The 18,350-nt window shown below is 40.0% G+C and overlaps 1 protein-coding gene across 1 annotated transcript in view; it reads right to left on the bottom strand.

Moving 5' to 3' along the window:
• Nucleotides 1–4,770: 4,770 nt before the first annotated feature.
• Nucleotides 4,771–18,350, bottom strand: part of fam120c (family with sequence similarity 120C) — a 37,266-nt gene continuing 23,686 nt past the window's right edge. Inside the window, exons 14-17 of the mRNA XM_049580185.1 lie at nt 17,981–18,224; nt 15,410–15,545; nt 12,374–12,437; nt 4,771–12,213 (exon numbers count right to left, since the gene is read on the bottom strand). Coding sequence (XP_049436142.1) covers nt 11,956–12,213; nt 12,374–12,437; nt 15,410–15,545; nt 17,981–18,224 — 702 coding nt within the window. The 3' untranslated portion in view covers nt 4,771–11,955. The remainder of the gene's footprint in view (nt 12,214–12,373; nt 12,438–15,409; nt 15,546–17,980; nt 18,225–18,350) is intronic.

Raw genomic sequence — 18,350 nt, 5'->3', positions numbered from 1 at the left:
AAGCTCGAGGCGGCCGGTACCCGTTCACGGTGTCGACCTTTTCTCAGCACAAGTATCGCAGCAGCAGCAGCAGCAGCGAGATGTTTCGATGCCTCGCTTCACCACGCCAAAAATCACGTGACCAACCCCCCAAACGAGGCCTCGTGACGTCACGCTCGTGTCAGAGAGGTGTCGCGCTTCATGTTGTTAAAAAGACATCTGCAGATTTGTCAGTGACCTTCATAAAAAAGAAAGAAGATAAATTATAATTATTTTTAAAAAATGTATTTACTTTTATGTCAGACTTAAATAACATTTATTTATTTATTTTTAATTTTCCTTATTATCATTATTATTATTTTATGTTGGCAAATTATTCTATTCATAAATCTGTTGTTTCCCTGGAGGATGTTGAGCAATTTGTGAAACTACTTTCTGTTTCTGAATGTTTTACAATATTTTTGTCTTTTGTGACATTGCTGCTCCTGGCTCTTTTGTTCTTGTTCCATATGTAAATATCTCCTGTACATTTATTTTTATTATTATTATCATTATTATTATTATCTATTGTTTTGTTTAATCAAATTAAAACACACACACACACACACACACACACTCACATACACATAAATTAACAGATCTTAAATGTACAAACCATGAAGCATAACTGTGCCCCTTGTTGTTGTTTATTTGCACATACAATTTTCACTTTGCACTAAATATGTTCACTTTAATCCACTGCTCATTATTATTATTATTATTATTATTATTATTATTATTATTATTATGTATTGCTGTCTCTTGTATTTTTTGCATTTTTTTTGCATGCCTAGTTTTTTAAGTTTTTAAGTTTTTAAATTTTAAAATCTTTAATCTGACTCTTTCCCCTTGACTGCTGTAACACTGGAATTTTTCAATTGTGGTTGAAATTTCTTTTATTAATGGGATAAACCCCTTGAGATGCGACATATCGTTTGTGAGGGGGTCCCACGGGTCAATCCGAAACACTAGACGAGAAATAGTAATAAAATAAAACTTGACAAAGACAACCATTAACAACCTTAATCTCAACATAAAATAAATAACAAAAGAAAGAGAAAGGTAAGATAGATCAGTCTAAAATAATTTTAACATAATCATAGTAAAAATAAGAGAGAAAAAAATAGAATAATAAGAGAATTTGGGAGTGACAGTGCAATAAATTATGAATAAATTGTGGGATCAGTTAAGGTGTATTTTATCTTATCTTACAACTGAAGAACATATATATCTATTCAACACATTCTTTATTTGTATTATTTACAGTATAGTATGTACTTTAATTTATTTTCTTAACTGTTATTGTTTCATTTCTAATATTAGATTTTTATTTAATAATAATAATAATTATCATTATTATTATTTTTACTAATCTGGCACATAAGTATTTATATGTTCAACCTGCCTTGTTGTTGTAAATTTGTTGTTCGATAAAGAAAATAAAGAAACAAAAATAATAAAAACACTGAAAGTTTTCAAAAACATAATAAAAACAAGACAAACGTGTTTTTATAGTACATGTGATAATGATGTTGGCAATATTCTTTTATTCTCAAATATAAATTTAACATTTTTTTTGGTTGGGGCGGCACGGTGGTGTGGTGGTTAGCACTCTCGCCTCACAGCAAGAGGGTTGCCGGTTCGATCCCGGGCGTGGGAGCCCTTCTGTGCAGAGTTTGCATGTTCTCCCCGTGTCAGCGTGGGTTCTCTCCGGGCACTCCGGCTTCCTCCCACAGTCCAAAGACATGCAGATTGTGTAATGTATGTGTCAGCCCTGTGATAGTCTGGTGACCTGTCCAGGGTGTACCCTGCCTCTTGCCCGATGTCAGCTGGGATAGGCTCCAGCCCCCCCGCGACCCTCAAGAGGATGAAGCGGTTAGAAGATGAATGAATGAATGTTGAGCAATATGTGAAACTACTTTCTAATATCACTGACAAAAAGGCTGACTAGACACTTAATATCCCTATGTTTATAATATTTTGTTCTAGTGTGACATATCCCTGGCTTATTTGCTATTGTTCTACATGTAAATATGTCCTGTATACTGAAGTTATGTTTGTTTATTTAAATTATCTAAGTATATGTAGTTAATATGAATATTAAATCTGCAACAACAATTAAAAAAAACAGCTTAAAGGCCTGAGACTGTAGCCTACAAATAAACTAATAGAGCTTGACTGTACTTAACTTTAATTACAAGTGAAGACAATGTATATTTATTTATCATATCCTTTGTTTGAATTTTTCACAATTTATGTACTTTAATTCATAGTCATAATTGTTACTATTTTGTTTAAAATATTAGAGTTTTTTTTGTTTTTTTTTACCACTCTTGCACATAGGGATGTACATATTTATTATATTGTTTGTTGTTAAAAAGAAAAAGTGGGATGTTCTTATCCATCTGTCTCAGTATTTAAAAACAAAGCTGTTTAAAAGTGATTGTTTTCTCAATAATGATATTTAATATTTACCACACAGACTCCCAAAAAGGCAGTCCAAGGCACTTTACGTATGAGTATTCACACACAAATGAAAAACAAACAGCAGGTAGTCTACAAATAAAAGTAAAAAGTTAAAGCTACATTAATACACACAAACAAAGTGCTCTGCTTTTATTGTTCAAGCTTAAATGAACAAAATAATAATAAAGTAAAGTAAAATCAGGTCTGTAACTGTTTCATCATGAGCTCAGATTTAATGCCTACACACAAATGCACTATCGAGGTTTGACCAGCAGATGTCGCCATTTACAATCAAATGTTTGTAAAACTGTGAACCCTTTTTAAACATCTCTATTTTCCTTCATCTCTGAGTCAAAGAGTGTTTTCACCCCCTAAACGTCTGTTTGGGAGCGGGAGCGAAGCAGAAGCTGACTTTACCTCCAGCCTTTATGTCATCATTGATGTCCGTCCCTCACCCACCAGACATCTTTACCAGCGGAGCGGGATTTGTGGTTCCTGCCGGGTATGCCTAAAGCAACGCGAGATTTAGATTTAGATTTGGTGGCGCGCGCACAGAACGAGACTTGAAATGCAAACAGCCCCTCAGCCACACACAGCAAATCTGTGTTTAAACCTGGTATTTTGACAGATTTCAAATGCAGGTTTTTACTTATTATGAAGCATTTTCTATTAAATTAAAGTATTAAAAGTAAATTCTCTTACTTCTGAATTTGCTGAATTTCCCTTTGGGATGAATAAAGTTCTTTCTATAGTATTCAAATATATTCTTAAGCTACAGAAATTCTTTGAAAACGAATGAATGAGACAGACACAAGTTCACAGTGATCTTGACTTTTGGCACCAAAATCTAAAAAGTTCAAGTCCAAGTGGATGTTTTTGCCAAATTTAATTAAATTCCCTCAAGGTGTTCCTTAGATATCACTTTCATGATAATGAATTGGACGCAAGGTCAGAGTATCCTTCATCTTTGACCACCAAAATAGTTTGTGCCAAATTTGAAAAATTCCCTGAAGGTGTTCTTGACAAATTGTGTTCATAAGAATGAGATGGACCTGGTCACAGTGACCTTGAACTATGACCACTAAAGATAACCAGTATACCCTTGAGTCCAAGAGGACGTTTGTGCTGCATTTGATGAAATTCCCTTGAGGCGTTCCTGAGATATAGCGTTTATTACAATGAGACTGACCAGGTCACAGTGACCTTGACCTTCAACCACAACAACCTAACCAGTTTATCATTGAGTCCAAGTGGACGTTTGTGCCAAATTTGGGAAAATCCTCTGCGGGTCTTTTTAAGATATCACATTTATAAGAATGAGACAGACACAAGTTCACAGTGATCTTGACTTTTGACCACCAAAATCTAAAAAGCTCATGTCAAAGTGGATGTTTTTGCCAAATTTAAATAAATTCCCTAAAGGTGTTCCTGAGTTATCACTTTCATGAGAATAAAATCCTTAGTATCCTTGATCTCTGACCACCAAAATATTATCATTTCAAGTCAAAGTTGACATTTGTGCCAAATTTTAAAAATTCCCTTAAGGTGACATATTGTGTTCCCAAGAATGAAATGGACCTGGTCACAGTAACCTTGACCTATGACTTTTGACCACTAAAGATAACCAATATACCCTTGAGTCCAAGAAGACGTTTGTGCCAAATTTGAAGAAATTCCTTTCTTGACAAATAGCATGACAATGAGACAGACGAGGTCACAGTGACCTTGACTTTTGACCACCAAAATCTAAGTTCATCCAAGTGGATGTTTGTGCCTAATTTGAGGAAATTTTCTTAAGGTATTTTTAAAATATCATGTTTACAAGAATAAGATGAACACAAGTTCTCAGTGATCTTTGCTTTTGACCACCAAAATCTTAAAAGCTCAAGTCCAAGTGGATGTTTTTGCCAATTATTATGCATTCATGAGAGTAAATTGGACGTAAGGTCAGAGTATCCTTGATCTTTGACCACCAAAATATTATCATTTCAAGTCCAAGTGGATGTTTGTGCGAAATTTTAAGAAATTCCCTAAGGATGTTCTTGCGGTATCAAGTTTACAAGAATAAGATGGACACAAGTTCCCCGTGAACTTGACTTTTGACCACCAAAATCTTAAAAGTTCAAGTCCAACTGGATGTTTGTGCCAAATTTAAAGACATTCACTAAAGGTGTTCTTTGGATATGGCATTCACAAGAATGGGATGGATGGACGGACGGACATGTGTGTACGAACGAGATATAACCCAGTGGAGACATACAAAATCAAGACAGTGGACGCAATAAATACTTTTTTTACTAAAAGAATAAATTTTATTTCAGCACTGTAAGTCATTTCCCAACCAGTACAAACATGACTGCCATCTTTGTCTCTTTCTGAACCATTCCTCCCCTCCCTCTGTGAGATCAGACCACCAACAGCCAGACAAATTTAACAAAAAAAAAAAAAAAAAAAAAAGCTTTCTTTTTTTCTCATCTTTCCACAACAGTCCGGTGCTTCCATAATGCTAACAATGATGACAAATTATACCAACCATAATTATAACAGCAATAATGATGATAATATTTCTATAACAATAATATTATGGGTAAGTTTTCACCCTTTTTCGCTGCACAGGTAGTTTCGGGTGGCCCTGGGTACTGAAGTACATGCATCGGTACACTTGTGGCTGCGGGCACGATTGACCAACGTGACAAGAAATAGCCCATAATGATCAACTTGAGCCCCTTACCAGGACTTACCAGGGGGGAGGGGGGGGATTATACTGGAGCTTGGGGGGCTGTTGAGGGGGGGAGTGGCAGTGTAGAGAGAGACAGACAGAATAGGGACCTTTATTCAAACTGGACAAAATGCTGCGAGAATCCTGCAAATAGATCATAACAGGTACGACAAGACTGATGACTCCTTTCCACATTCTGTATGACAGACAATAATACTGTTTGACTTCTACAATACAACATAGTACATTTCTATTCTGGGACTTTTGGTTCTCTTTAACATTGTCGAGCTCTTCAGAGGCGCTCCCATTTGCGCAGGCAGTGAGGCAGGACGCTTTTATCGGCTGGACAACTCATCTTTTCATCATCAGTCACAGAGGAGGTGAATTTTCCTCACAAACACTTCAGCTGAGGTTTAGAAACTGGAGATACATTGTAAAATTATTTTTTATGGATTATTAAAGAAAGCTCAAGGTCATGGATTGTAATTTGCTGATGAGGCCACGGAATCTTTTACAGCTGCAATAATTATTTTCTCAGTTAAACTACTCAAAGTTTGGACTATAAAAAAGTGACGCCTTCGAATCACTTGTTTCAATATTTAAGAATTACAGTTCACTGTCACACAACTTCAAGAAATCAAGGCTGCAGATAACAATCACACTGCTTTCAAATGGAATCAGAGACGACATACGGCAAACCAGATGTCATTTAAGTGGACGAGAGCAGGACAGTAAAATTACGTGAAGCCGGCAGAGAATACCGGCAATGGTAACGGTAGATGTATGGAGGCAAATAAGAGACGTAAGTGGGCTATTTGAATTTCAACAACCACTGAATATTGAATATAGAAATTTAAACTCCACTGAATTCATAGCTTTGGAATATTTAACTTTGAAAACCATGTATCTTAAATCTATTTGATCTGAATTAACCTCTTAGAAATTCAAATATGAAATTTCTTCATTTGCAGTTTCAAAAGCTGAAATGATTTCTTCTAAATGGTCACAAATTCAGAAAATTTAAGTTGAGGAATTAAAAAAATTATAGTAAAACTTTCAGTTTGCTAAAATCTTCCAAATTCAGATCTAAAATCTCTGATTTTGTTTTTTCAACAGCAACACCAGACAGGACAGGCCTGAATGTTTCGACCAATCAGATTTGACTGATCTTCTCTTTGAATTTTATTTCATCTGAGTTTGACCAATCAAATTTGAGCAACCTGAATCTATTTTTTAAATTTATGAAACTCGAATTTTTCGATTTGGAAAGAAAAAAAAAAAAGAAAAAGAAAAATCAAATTTAGTTTTTGAAATGACCAATAAATTTTTTTTATATAAATTGGTAAATTCAGAACTAATAAATTAAAATACACCGTTTTCAAAGTAAAAATTTCAGTCCTATTAATTTAGTGATGTTTAAATTTCAACAGTAAGTTTCCAGTTGCTTATAAAATTCAGACATTTTTGCCTCTTATTTGCTTCCATATTGACGGCACTGACATTAAAAGTTGAATATTCTAACATTTTGCCGGACATGGATCCTTCACACAAGGCAACAACACGGGCGACTGCTGGATATTACAAGAAAGGAACATAAAAATAATAAAAACAAACTGATCTTATTTAATATATTTTATTCCGTTCTTTGTAAACAATTAAGCATCACCATCCCAACATACCGTCACGTGTTTTATTTTACGTCCTGCCGCTCAGTCTACTTGTTTTCACGCCTGATTCCAAGTGAACACATTGTTACTATTAATTAATCAGACTTCTTAATTAATCGTTTTATCTGAAAAATGTCAGAAAACAGAGAAAAATGATTGTTTCATTCAACCAGCAACCCAATGATAATATCAAATTGTCATATTTCATACGTTTGGGATTTTTACTTGAAAAATGACTCGAATTAGTGATTGGTTATCAGATTTGTTGCTGATCTGTTGTAATCTCTGATTAATCAACTAATCGTTGCAGTTCTAAACAAAAGCAGCCAACTGAAAACCTGGAGCCTGGTCAGTGGTTCTCAACCAGCGGTTAAAACTGAGCCCGATATGACACAGAGTCATGAGAGACTCTTCTGAGTCATGGCTAATAATCAAAATCTTATCACATGAGGGTCTATGACGATCTGAGGGTCCTTCACATGAAAAAAGTTAAGAAACCACTGAGCTAGAGCTTAGCTTGTTTCCTTAAAAAAAGCTTCAGTTGGACATTAATCCATTAATTTCTAATCCTTTACAAATTTCTTCCCCATAAAGCTGAAGTATTTCTTGCTTGCACAGTGACATGTAATCTCAGGTTTGTGTTTGGAGGAGAATTCAGCCACTTTCAGCAGCCTCCGTGCCCACGTACATAAAGAGACTCAGTACAGCAGTAAGTTGCTATTTCAGTCTGAGTCTGGGAAGTTAAAGGCAAGTTTGAGAGAGCACAACAATTACATGTTTAAAAAAAAAAAAAAAAAAAAAAATGCAAAAGAGGGCGCCAAAACCCCAGCGTGACTGAAAGCGGGTGTTCCTGTGTATTAGTGTTGATCTGAGCGCGTGCAGTGGCTCACACAGCCTGAATTCAGTCAATGAAGAAGTGACACTCACTGTCCACACAAACACACTTCGTTCCTTCCTTCTTTCCCTGTCTGTCTGCATCTCCACGACAACCACAGTGTTACAAAAACAAAAACACCGGTACCTCACAGACTTGTCAGGTAAATCACACGTGCTGTAATGTCATTATATATATAATCATCAGAAAACTTGTTACTCGGGGGCAAACCGTCGATGGCGGGTGGGGGTTGGAGGGGGGACTATAGGGGGCTTTATAGGGATTAGAGGGGGATGCTAGGTGTACTTTGGTTCTCAGGTGTTTACAAGAGATGTTTCGCTGCTTTGTGCAAGGGCGCAGAGTTCAGCTTAGATTGATAATGAGTCGACCACGAAATCGTTATCAGGGATATTATGAGAATCGTAACATAGTGCAGACGACAATTTTCGAAAAACGGGCAATATTTACTTACGTACATAATAAACGGTGGTCTAAAGATGCCATATAAAATACAGGTAAGGAAAATCGCAATCATTACAGTTCAAATCTCTAGGTTGGCTAAGCGTATTTCAGTACTAACTGAAGCAATGGTAGAAGGATTAGATTAGAAGATGTAATAACATTAAAAATAGTAAGAAAAAACACATTTGCACAATTGAATAAAACCGTTTTTTTTTTTCTGATTTTTTTTTCCAGACTCTGGCTAGATACATACAGAAACTGATTATCAACGTTAATATAACCTTTACTGTTAGTTGGGTTGATTAAGGGGCGGGGCAGCCCAAAGAGAAAAAGAGAAAAAAAAACGGCCAATAGAAACGGTCCTAAGGGGCTAACAGGAGAGGCAGAGAGGGAGGTGAGAGGAGTGAAAGAGAGAACTGAAACACAGGAAGTGACGGGAGGGTTTAAACTCTGCGTGAAATATGTACGTGTGTACTATGTGTGTGACTGCTTTTAATGGGAATCAGTGGGAGTGGTGTGTGTGTGTGTGTGTGTGAGTGTGTGAGAGTGGATGTATGTACTCTATGGGGAAGACTGAAGGGCAGAGAGAAGAAGTAGTGATTTGGGGGAAGGAGTAAGGGCGAGAGAAAGTGTCATAGCAGGGTGGGGGGGCAGGGTTAGGATAACAAGCATAAAAATCACTGATCAAATATCTATCGAACTAAAACAGACAAGGACGAGAGAGGGACACTACATCATGTATTGTGTTGACTTTTTTTTCCATACTAGCTACTGTGTAACTCAGGGTTTAACATCTATGTATCTGTGTGTGTGTGTGTGTGTGTGTGTGTGTGTGTGTGTGTAGATGGTTGTTTCTGTGACACCTCTAACATGTATTCTTAATCCGTCCATGCAAACTTGTTGAAAATGTGGGATTTTATTTTATTCTTTTCCAGAGTCAGTAGAATGTGTTACCAAAATGATCTCTGATGAACTGACGACCACTCCACTGGGAACTGAAACTGCACAAAATCACTTCAGCACAAAAGCAGAGAGAATGCTGCTGGTAACAAATGCAACTGAATACCTGTTTGTCATGTGTGTGCGTGTGTGTGTGTGTGTGTGTGTGTGTGTCCTGTTTGTATGCGTATGTATGCATGTGTGTGTAACTGTTATCTGGCGAGCGAATCGAGAGAGGGCATCGTATACCAGATCACACTCTGGCTCGCCGCAGAAAAGCCATCTTCTAACAATGTACTGTTGCGATACACATATTTGTACTAATGTCAAAAGTTGAAAGCAGTTAAGTATATGACTCCTAGTAATTCTAGACTTAGTATTTCGGCCAGTGGAGCTATATTCTCTAGCCTAGTCTTGGTGTCTGTGTATTACAGTCCTGTGTTAAGCCCGACGCTGGTACCTACTCTTAACCTATAAACACCGACAGCACTTGTGTGCTTGTTCCCTACCAATAACAAGTCCGAACCTCTGATTTGGTGTTGGTGTAAGAGACGGCGGCATGGCCCAGCCCCTGTGATGATGAGCGTAGGCCTACACTCACGGCTGGGTCTACTGTCATGGTTGAGTTCATAACTGAGGGGATGTCTGACGCGACTACATTAACACTTACATATATAGTCAGGGTTTTTTCCTTCAAAACGGCATTTCGTAAGAGCTTTGTTCCATGTCAATTCTGTGGCACACGATAGAGGACAAGTCATCAACATAGTAAGAAAATAAGGTGCTTCTTTGTTGACTTGCCTTTTTCTTTTTAACATAGCGAGCTCATCCTCTCTTAGTAAGTTTATAGAGATAACAATGTTCATGGCCAGCATCTCTCAGGCAGTATCTGTCGGTCTACTGCTTTTACATTTGCAGTTGTGCTACCAGCTATTGGTAAGTTGTATTTCCGTAGTCAGATGAAACCTACTATGGGGGACACATCTCATTCTCTACAAACATAAGTGCTCTAATAAAACATTATCTTAGAAGTCTCAGATTGTGAGCGGCACACTCGGGTCCGCCATGAGGCCTCCCTCTCTCCTGTCATGTGATCCGACCCATAAAGCCTCCGCCGTGTTCGGCCGAGGCCCTTCAGGGCAGGGAAGTGCTTCCTGCTGGTCTAAAGTGACACACCAGAGCTGCGCGGGGCAGCAGCTCATGGTGTTGGGCTATCGTCATGACAACAGTTACTCAATCACCACCAGAGGGTGGGGGGGATCTTTGAGGCTTTGTTGCCACACCCCTTTAATATCGCTGGCTGCCTCAGTCGGCGAGCCGTTTTTTTTCTTTAAAAATACACTTTGGAAATAACTTTTTAGAAATCTGAAAAGAGTCCGAGGAGTCCTTTCAGCTTCATTGCAAAGTTCATGATTGAACGCGTGAGGCCAGTCTGAAGGGAACTCTGCCTGGCAGCAGTTACCTAAATCCTCACCATTCATTTACATCTTTTGCTGGGCAGCATTATTGTTTTCTTTTTGGCCTTAAACTCCAGAAGGTGCCTCAGAGTTTTTTTTTTTCATTTCTTTATCACCTGGTAGAAGACTGTCCAGTGTGGTTTAACATTTTTTAAAACAAAGTGCTTCTTTGTCTGAAACCACTCTGTTCACATTCTGACGTCTCGCAAATAGATCTCTACCTTTAAATGTAGTTCTACATGTCATAATGATTTACTTAGGCGCAGGGGACACCCCTCTCAGACTGTCAATTCACCTGTCAAGGGGCTTGTTCAAATTTATCCTATTTAAATACCAACATGAAGTGCTTTTTGTTGGGATTATACAATCAAAGCTTTGGGAGAAAGGGACAAAGGGGATGGGAGGATCATATAATAATGCACTTTTTTATTTTTTGGAGGAGCGGGGTAATATTTTGCATACTTTAGGGCTTAAGGTGCATAAATTCATGGGGTCTCAGCACAGCTAAGCACGAGGCTTTGCTACATGGGTCAAAGTAAGATAGCACGCTAATACCATGGTGGTGCAGAAGTGCTCCTGTGATAGATAACCAATCAATCAATAAAGGGGTTCGTTGCTAGTACGTATACTAACATCGTGTGTTTAGCAGTGCTGCTGGAGTGCGGGGCGAGGGGGTGGGGGTGGTGGGGGCGAGGGTCACTGCACAGAAGAATGGTACATCACTTTGTTGAAATCTTACTCACACATCCGGAGTCAAACTCTGGACATCTCTCTGGATTCATGTAAGACAAACCTCACACGAGATGGCTATGGCAACAAACCGCATCAGCACACAACTACCAACCATGGCGACCAGGCCTTGATGCTGTAACCATGGAAACCACATCCAATCTGTCACCGTAACCGCACGCTTAACATCTGTGTGCAGAGATTAAAACAATGGGACCATTTAAAAACACAAAATAAGACATTTTAACTGTACAGATACCCATACTTAAGGGTGGGTCGTTTAAGTGGCGGGTCGTAATGGGGGTGGGGGGGCTTCAAGCTTATTTTACTCTGAGTGCGAAAGGGAGGCATTTAGGATTTTTGAGGGGTGGGGCGCTTACAGACTCATGGAGAAAACCTCTCTTCATAAAACAATGTGAAACCACATGAGAAAACTAAAAAGGAAGTAACAGCTAACTGCTTTAGCCTATCACATGGAGCAGCAGGGACGGCGAGGAGGAGCCTCGCCTCACTTCCTGCTCCATGTGATAATGTGCACAGCTAGCAGGCGGGGCTACAAAAACAGGGAAAGGCAGTCAAACACAGAGAACTCTCTCAGAGCAGCGCATCCCGGGAAGGATGCCATCACTCCTCCTTCTGTAGCGCTCCGTCTGACGGGCAGTCGTCAAGGCAACAGGGGGCCTCCACTTCCACCCCCTCTGATTGGTTGTCTCTGCTGGCTAAGGCACACGGGATTGGCTGGGCCAGGGGGGCCAGCTCCAAGGGCTGGCCGATGGCGGAGGCTGCTGAGCTGCCATTCAGCTGCTGAGTTGTAACCTCTGGCGTGGGGGCCGCCTCCTCTGAGGGCTTTGGGGGACTGCTGGATGGCGGGGGTGGCGACGTCTGGAGGAGGACAGCCATGCAGAATTTTAACAGGACAGCAGGAGGCAAGATGGCCAAAAGGAACATCACAGACAGAGAGGGAATTCATAGCTGTGATCACGATCCATGAAGGAAAATTAAAGTTTAAATTAAATTTAAAGAACATTTGCTCGTGTCGTACCTGTGATCTGTTGGTAGGTGTCTTTTTCACCCCCCTTACTTTAGCTGGAATCTCTTTACCCCTCCTGTGATGAAGAAACAGAGAGACGTTCAGATCAGATGTGAAACACAACAAGTATCAGTATTCTGCTTTAAGGCTTTATCACATCAGCGTTCCAGAATTAGCTGCAAAGTAAATCCATGCAGGCGAGTTAAGTTTTGATCACCCATTCAAAAGTGAAAAAGAGTCTATAATTTTTCGCCAATATCTTTTTGAAGCTAAAATTAAAAGAGGTGTAGGGATTAGGGACGTCAGTTAACCGGTAACTAACTAGTTTGTTTTTTTTTAAAGGCAAAATTAAGTGAAATACAGGAGCTTTAGCACTACATGTCACGTGTAGCAAAGTGCTTACTGTTACGTTAGCTTTAGCAGCTCTGCATCATGCACCACCGAGGGCAGGTGGGGACTAAGTTAGCTAATGGAGCTGCTTATTTGCGATAACCACTGGTAACGCTGTCCAGGTGACGACACAACATGGCTGTGAGACATGGCGGCCACCCTCTCCTAACATGATCAACTTTTCCGTGTTTATCAGACTGAATATTTACAGAAGAAGGGAAAGATATCTGTCGACTGCTGAGCATGGACACTTCCTGTGTCTGTCCTTTCAAATTAAGGTTTGATTTATTTTGACAAGGCGCAGCTCTTTATTGGGTTTCACTTTTTTTTCCTGTGACTAAGCATCCATTGAAATCATATCGACTAATGACCTTTCTGGTCGACTAACTTTAATCGACTATTGGGGGTAGCCCTAAAAATATTCTCGCAGTTAACATCGACATCCCTAAAAGGAATAATTATCATCTTATTTGATTGTGAATCAATTAACAAAGCCAAACCTTGATTTGTGCAGAGAGCATACACTGAGGAAAGTGTTGAAAATGACACAACTTTCTTGCTCTTTTTCCCTCTTACTCCAGAACACAGACAACAACTTAAGTTTTTATAAATAATAATTAAAAAACAACAAGTTATTGTTCAGTAAATTACGTTTTAACCTTAAATGCTTCTTTTTCATGTTTGTAGTCAGTGAGAGAGAGGGGGACAGAGTTGGGTATACGCGTTACAAAGTAACACGTTAGAGTACTTTGATTACTTTTTGCAGTAACGAGTAACCTAACGCGTTAGTTTGCTGTTTGAGTAATCAAATACTTAAGTACATTTTCAAACAAGCCATCCGTTACTTCCGTTACGTTTAGAACGCTGGTCCTTCAGCTCCGAAACAGCAACGGCTGTCGTTTGGGTCTAATAACGGAGATAACGTTAAACCTATCAGTCTGAAAGAAGCCACGGAGCTTGTGACTCGCTACGTGGTCGGAGAAATGCTGCCGTTGTCTATGGTGGAGTCTAAAAAAAAGGTGGAGGAGGACTCGCTGACAGACATATTTCAGACTCAGGACTTGCATTATGCCTGGTACACGCTAGTACTCACCAATTATCCCCGGTCGTCTTTCACGGCATGTGTGATGTCATCGGGTTATTCTTGTCCTATTTTTATTTCACTATTATTTGAGTCACTGTGTCTGTTCATGTGCCAGCCGACATGTTGTTGCAGTCACCTAAAAGCGTCAGCAGATGGCAGGAGCTACATTTGAAGCGCCACACGTAAACTATCAAGCTACTGTATCTTCCACAGGAAGTTCTGACAAATGTTTCAGAATAAAAGCCTATTTAGAAAATGGAGGGATTCTCTCAGGCGAGGTTATAAGGGGCTTTTAATTTGAAACAAGTGTTGAGTTTGAAATGACGGTGCAATATGTTAACTTTATAAAGACAATGGGAGCGGATAAAAAGTAAATATATAAACACACAGAGGGATTAATAAATAACGGAGCGTCTATAATGTAATTTGTTTCAAATGAAGCTGGGAGCCTCTGCAGTTGTGGTGAGTAAAAGCCCCACCGCTGTTTGTAGTATGTTATTACTTTATGTCCGACCGTGAGGATGTACCATTGTTTGCTAGCTTGATGCTAATGACAGTAACGTTACTCAGCGGGTTGACAAAGTGCCTCTGCTGTTTCACACCATCATTTCCCCCTTTTACTCTGTGTGGTAACATCCCTAGAGGAAATATTAAAAACGCTGGGGTGTTGTTGTCATACAGTTGTCTACAGCAGCAGATCGTTCTGTGTTTCTACTGGTCAAAGTGACGGCTGTGATGGGAGAACTGGATCTCAGTGAAGGGCAAGTGGTCCATAACTTTAATTTTGGAGACAAAAAATGTAGGCTTAGCGCCCTGTGGTCCATTGCCCAATAGGAAATGTAGAATGCTCAAAAGTACTTTAAAAGTGCTTGAGTTACTTTTCTCAGGGAGTAACGTTAGAAGTACTTTTAAAGTAATTGAGATACTTTACTCAGAGAATAATGCAGTATAGTAACTGGTTACTTTTTTAGAAAGTAATGCAGTAACATACTTTGATTACTTTTAAAGTAACCCTTACCCAACACTGGAGGAGGAAGACCAATTGAAGCTCCCTTCAGCCCCCTCCTCCTCTCTTTGATCACCATCACTGCAAAGGAGCCGAACTGACAATATAGTTGTTCTCATTTACATATTTTTCTGTTCCTGTTGTCAGATAACAGAGCGAGTGTGAAATCTGATCGTTAGCGAGCTTGCTAATGTTGCTGGCTTGATCTAGTATTTATCTTCCTGAATTGCCAATAATTACAGCAACTTTCAAACTAATTTTACTCAGCTAGTCTTTGAGGAAATTATTTCCTTCTTATTGCCTTCAGCAGTAATTAACAACAGCCTGTTTGCGACTGAAACAACAGACATCAATATTAATGCAATCACTGTGACTAAATAGTATTTCAATGTTTTGAGAATGGATTTCTAAACCAGGGTCATAATGACCCCATATATAATGTTTCTACGATGTTGGAAAGCTGGTGGAAGAATATGCTTGTGGCTGATGTTAATATAACGACACAGAGAACACTAACTTCATTCTCAGTCATTAGCTGTATTGATTAAAGGATCATGGTCTTACTCACCCTCTCCCTGCTCCCACTGACACCACCTGCATGTTGAACCCCCCTCTCCCACGGACTGGTTTGTTGCCAGCCCACTGGCCAACGACCATACCAGCTATCTCCAGTTTCCCTCCCTGAGGGGGGATGGACTGAAGGCCTGAGGAAAGAAGAAAAGAAGTGACTTTCTTTACTGTGGAGTCTCAAATAACAAACTCTAGCTGTGTCCTACTTCCACACTGCACACTGACTGTGCACAGTATGTACTGTATAATGTTCTTTAAAGTACTGTGTAGGGTTTTTCAGGGTTTGTTTGCAAGAACTTGGGATACTTTACTGTTTTATATTAAGAGAAAATAAACACAACTAAAGTACACATTACAGTTACCACATATAAGCAACAAAATAAGGTCTGCAACTTTCTGTTTAAATCAAAGTTAGAAACTTTTCTGTGTGACGCTGCCTTTTATTACATTTGGGGCTATTTATTTATCTCGGTCTGCACTGTAATATATTTTTTTCTTGGATTATTTTAAAAAACTATTTGTCTTTTTACATTGTGTTTCTTTTAGAGTTTGTCTTACTGCCTTTTGTTGAGCACTCTGAGTTTCATTGTTGTTGAAAGGTGCTGTATAAATAATCCTGCCCTGCTTTCCTGTGTAAAGGCAATCAAAACTGTACAATGACGCTGCCGACCAGACTTAAAAGAGACGGCAAAATATTTCCACACAGATTTAAGAGTTCCTTTATTGGTTTTCTGGAGCTGTTTCATCACTATCCACAACCGTCCCTTTGCCAATTATAGCGTAGCATCAGCCAGCTCCAACTAGGGTCCGACAACTACACAGCTGTGCTCCACAGACTCTCATTCCACAGTAATCAGTATCTAGTTCCTAAAATGTTGAGGCAGAGGGTCCTGTCTGTAGCTCTGGTTGAGGGTGAGAGTCTGTCAGCAGATAAACAGAGATCTGTGTGGGTACATGAGACCCTAAAAAAGAGGCTGGATCATGGGGAGTACCACCAGTTGGTCCAGGAGCTTCTCCTCCATGATGGACGTTTCCAGGCATATTTTGGGATGACTCAGGGGCAGTTTGACAACCTGCTGTCTATCGCTGGGCCGTACAGCTCTGGGTATCCAGCAACCACTACCATCAGTTTCTCCTCCATTGTTTACAGTTCACAGTGAAAACCGGGATTTATCCATGAAGAGAACACCTCTCCAACGTGCCAGACACCATCGAATGTGAGCATTTGCCCACTCAAGTTGGTTACGAAGACGAACTGCAGTCAGGTCGAGACCCCGATGAGGACGACGAGCATGCAGATGAGCTTCCCTGAGACGGTTTCTGACAGTTTGTGCAGAAATTCTTTGGTTATGCAAACCGATTGTTGCAGCAGCTGTCCGGGTGGCTGGTCTCAGACGATCTTGGAGGTGAACATGCTGGATGTGGAGGTCCTGGGCTGGTGTGGTTACACGTGGTCTGCGGTTGTGAGGCCGGTTGGATGTACTGCCAAATTGTCTGAAACGCCTTTGGAGACAGCTTATGGTAGAGAAATGAACATTCAATTCACGGGCAACAGCTCTGGTGGACATTCCTGCAGTCAGCATGCCAATTGCATGCTCCCTCAAAACTTGCGACATCTGTGGCATTGTGCTGTGTGATAAAACTGAACATTTTAGAGTGGCCTTTTATTGTGGCCAGCCTAAGGCACACCTGTGCAATAATCATGCTGCCTAATCAGCATCTTGATATGCCACACCTGTGAGGTGGGATGGATTATCTTGGCAAAGGAGAAGTGCTCACTAACCCAGATTTAGACAGATTTGTGAACAATATTTGTGAGAAATGGTCTTTTGTGTGTGTAGAAAATGTTTTAGATCTTTGAGTTCAGCTCATGAAAAATGGGAGCAAAAACAAAAGTGTTGCGTTTATATTTTTGTTCAGTGTAAGTCCCAGGCTTAACAGGAACAATGTTGCTCCTACATTTCACTGTCTTCTGTCTCAATCGCCGGGTGATTCATCTCGTGCAGTATGGTGGTTCACTTTACTGTGGTCTGCAGGCTGCAGCTTTTGTCTTTATCTTTTTAACCTGTCTGCTGCTGAGTCAGTTCAACATCCTGGATTTATCCTTCAAACACATATTGTAGATCCTTCTGTCTGCTTCTCTCTGAAATCGCTTTTCCTTTATATCAAACCCTGTTTCTTCAGGGAGTGCAGTTTGTGACTGTGTGGGCTCCATGCTGGCTCCAACAACTTGACAGACCATCAGCAGCTGACAGCAAAGAACGAGGGCTTAGCAAAGGGTCAAGCAGTTATGAGTTTTTTCAGCTGTCAAAAGCTCCTCTGTTTCCTTGTATGCATTGCATTGTGGGACAATAGTGTACATCAAAATCACACTTTAAGAGTACATACTGATTGTTTGAGTATACCTTAATTTCTGACCTCTCCACTGTGAACACATTACGCACTCAAAAGCTGCTTAAAATGAGTGTAGCATGGAATTAGGAGAAAGCGGAGATAACGTCTACGTCTATCTGAAGGTCAAAGAATGCTTAACAGTGTCTTTGTAAAAAGTAAGGAAGCATCTCTGTACCTGGGAAGGCTCTGGGTCTGTGCTGGGCAGGGTGATGTGGATGATGTGGGTGATGATGATGAGGAGGCATCCCGCCCATGGGACGAGGTGGGTAAATAGGAGGCATGGGGTAAAAAGGGGGCACCATGGCTGGGGGGAGAAAGGCAGGAGGTGGAAGAGGAGGGGGAGGAGGAGGAGGGCGGGACAGGTTGATGCCCTCGAGGATTGCCTGACGCATCTTCTCCACCTTGGACACCAGCTCCTCCTGCAGAGCAAAGAGACGACTGTGACTGATGCAGCTACAGAGTTATTGATATGAATAAACTACACAGCCAGGACTGAAAGGTAGAAATGTCCAGAGATGATCTTAAAGGGGTGCTTCACTGATTTT

This window comes from Epinephelus fuscoguttatus, linkage group LG7, assembly GCF_011397635.1.
Source record: "Epinephelus fuscoguttatus linkage group LG7, E.fuscoguttatus.final_Chr_v1".
NCBI lineage: Eukaryota > Metazoa > Chordata > Actinopteri > Perciformes > Serranidae > Epinephelus > Epinephelus fuscoguttatus.
This window is presented reverse-complemented; position numbering and strand designations above follow the sequence as displayed.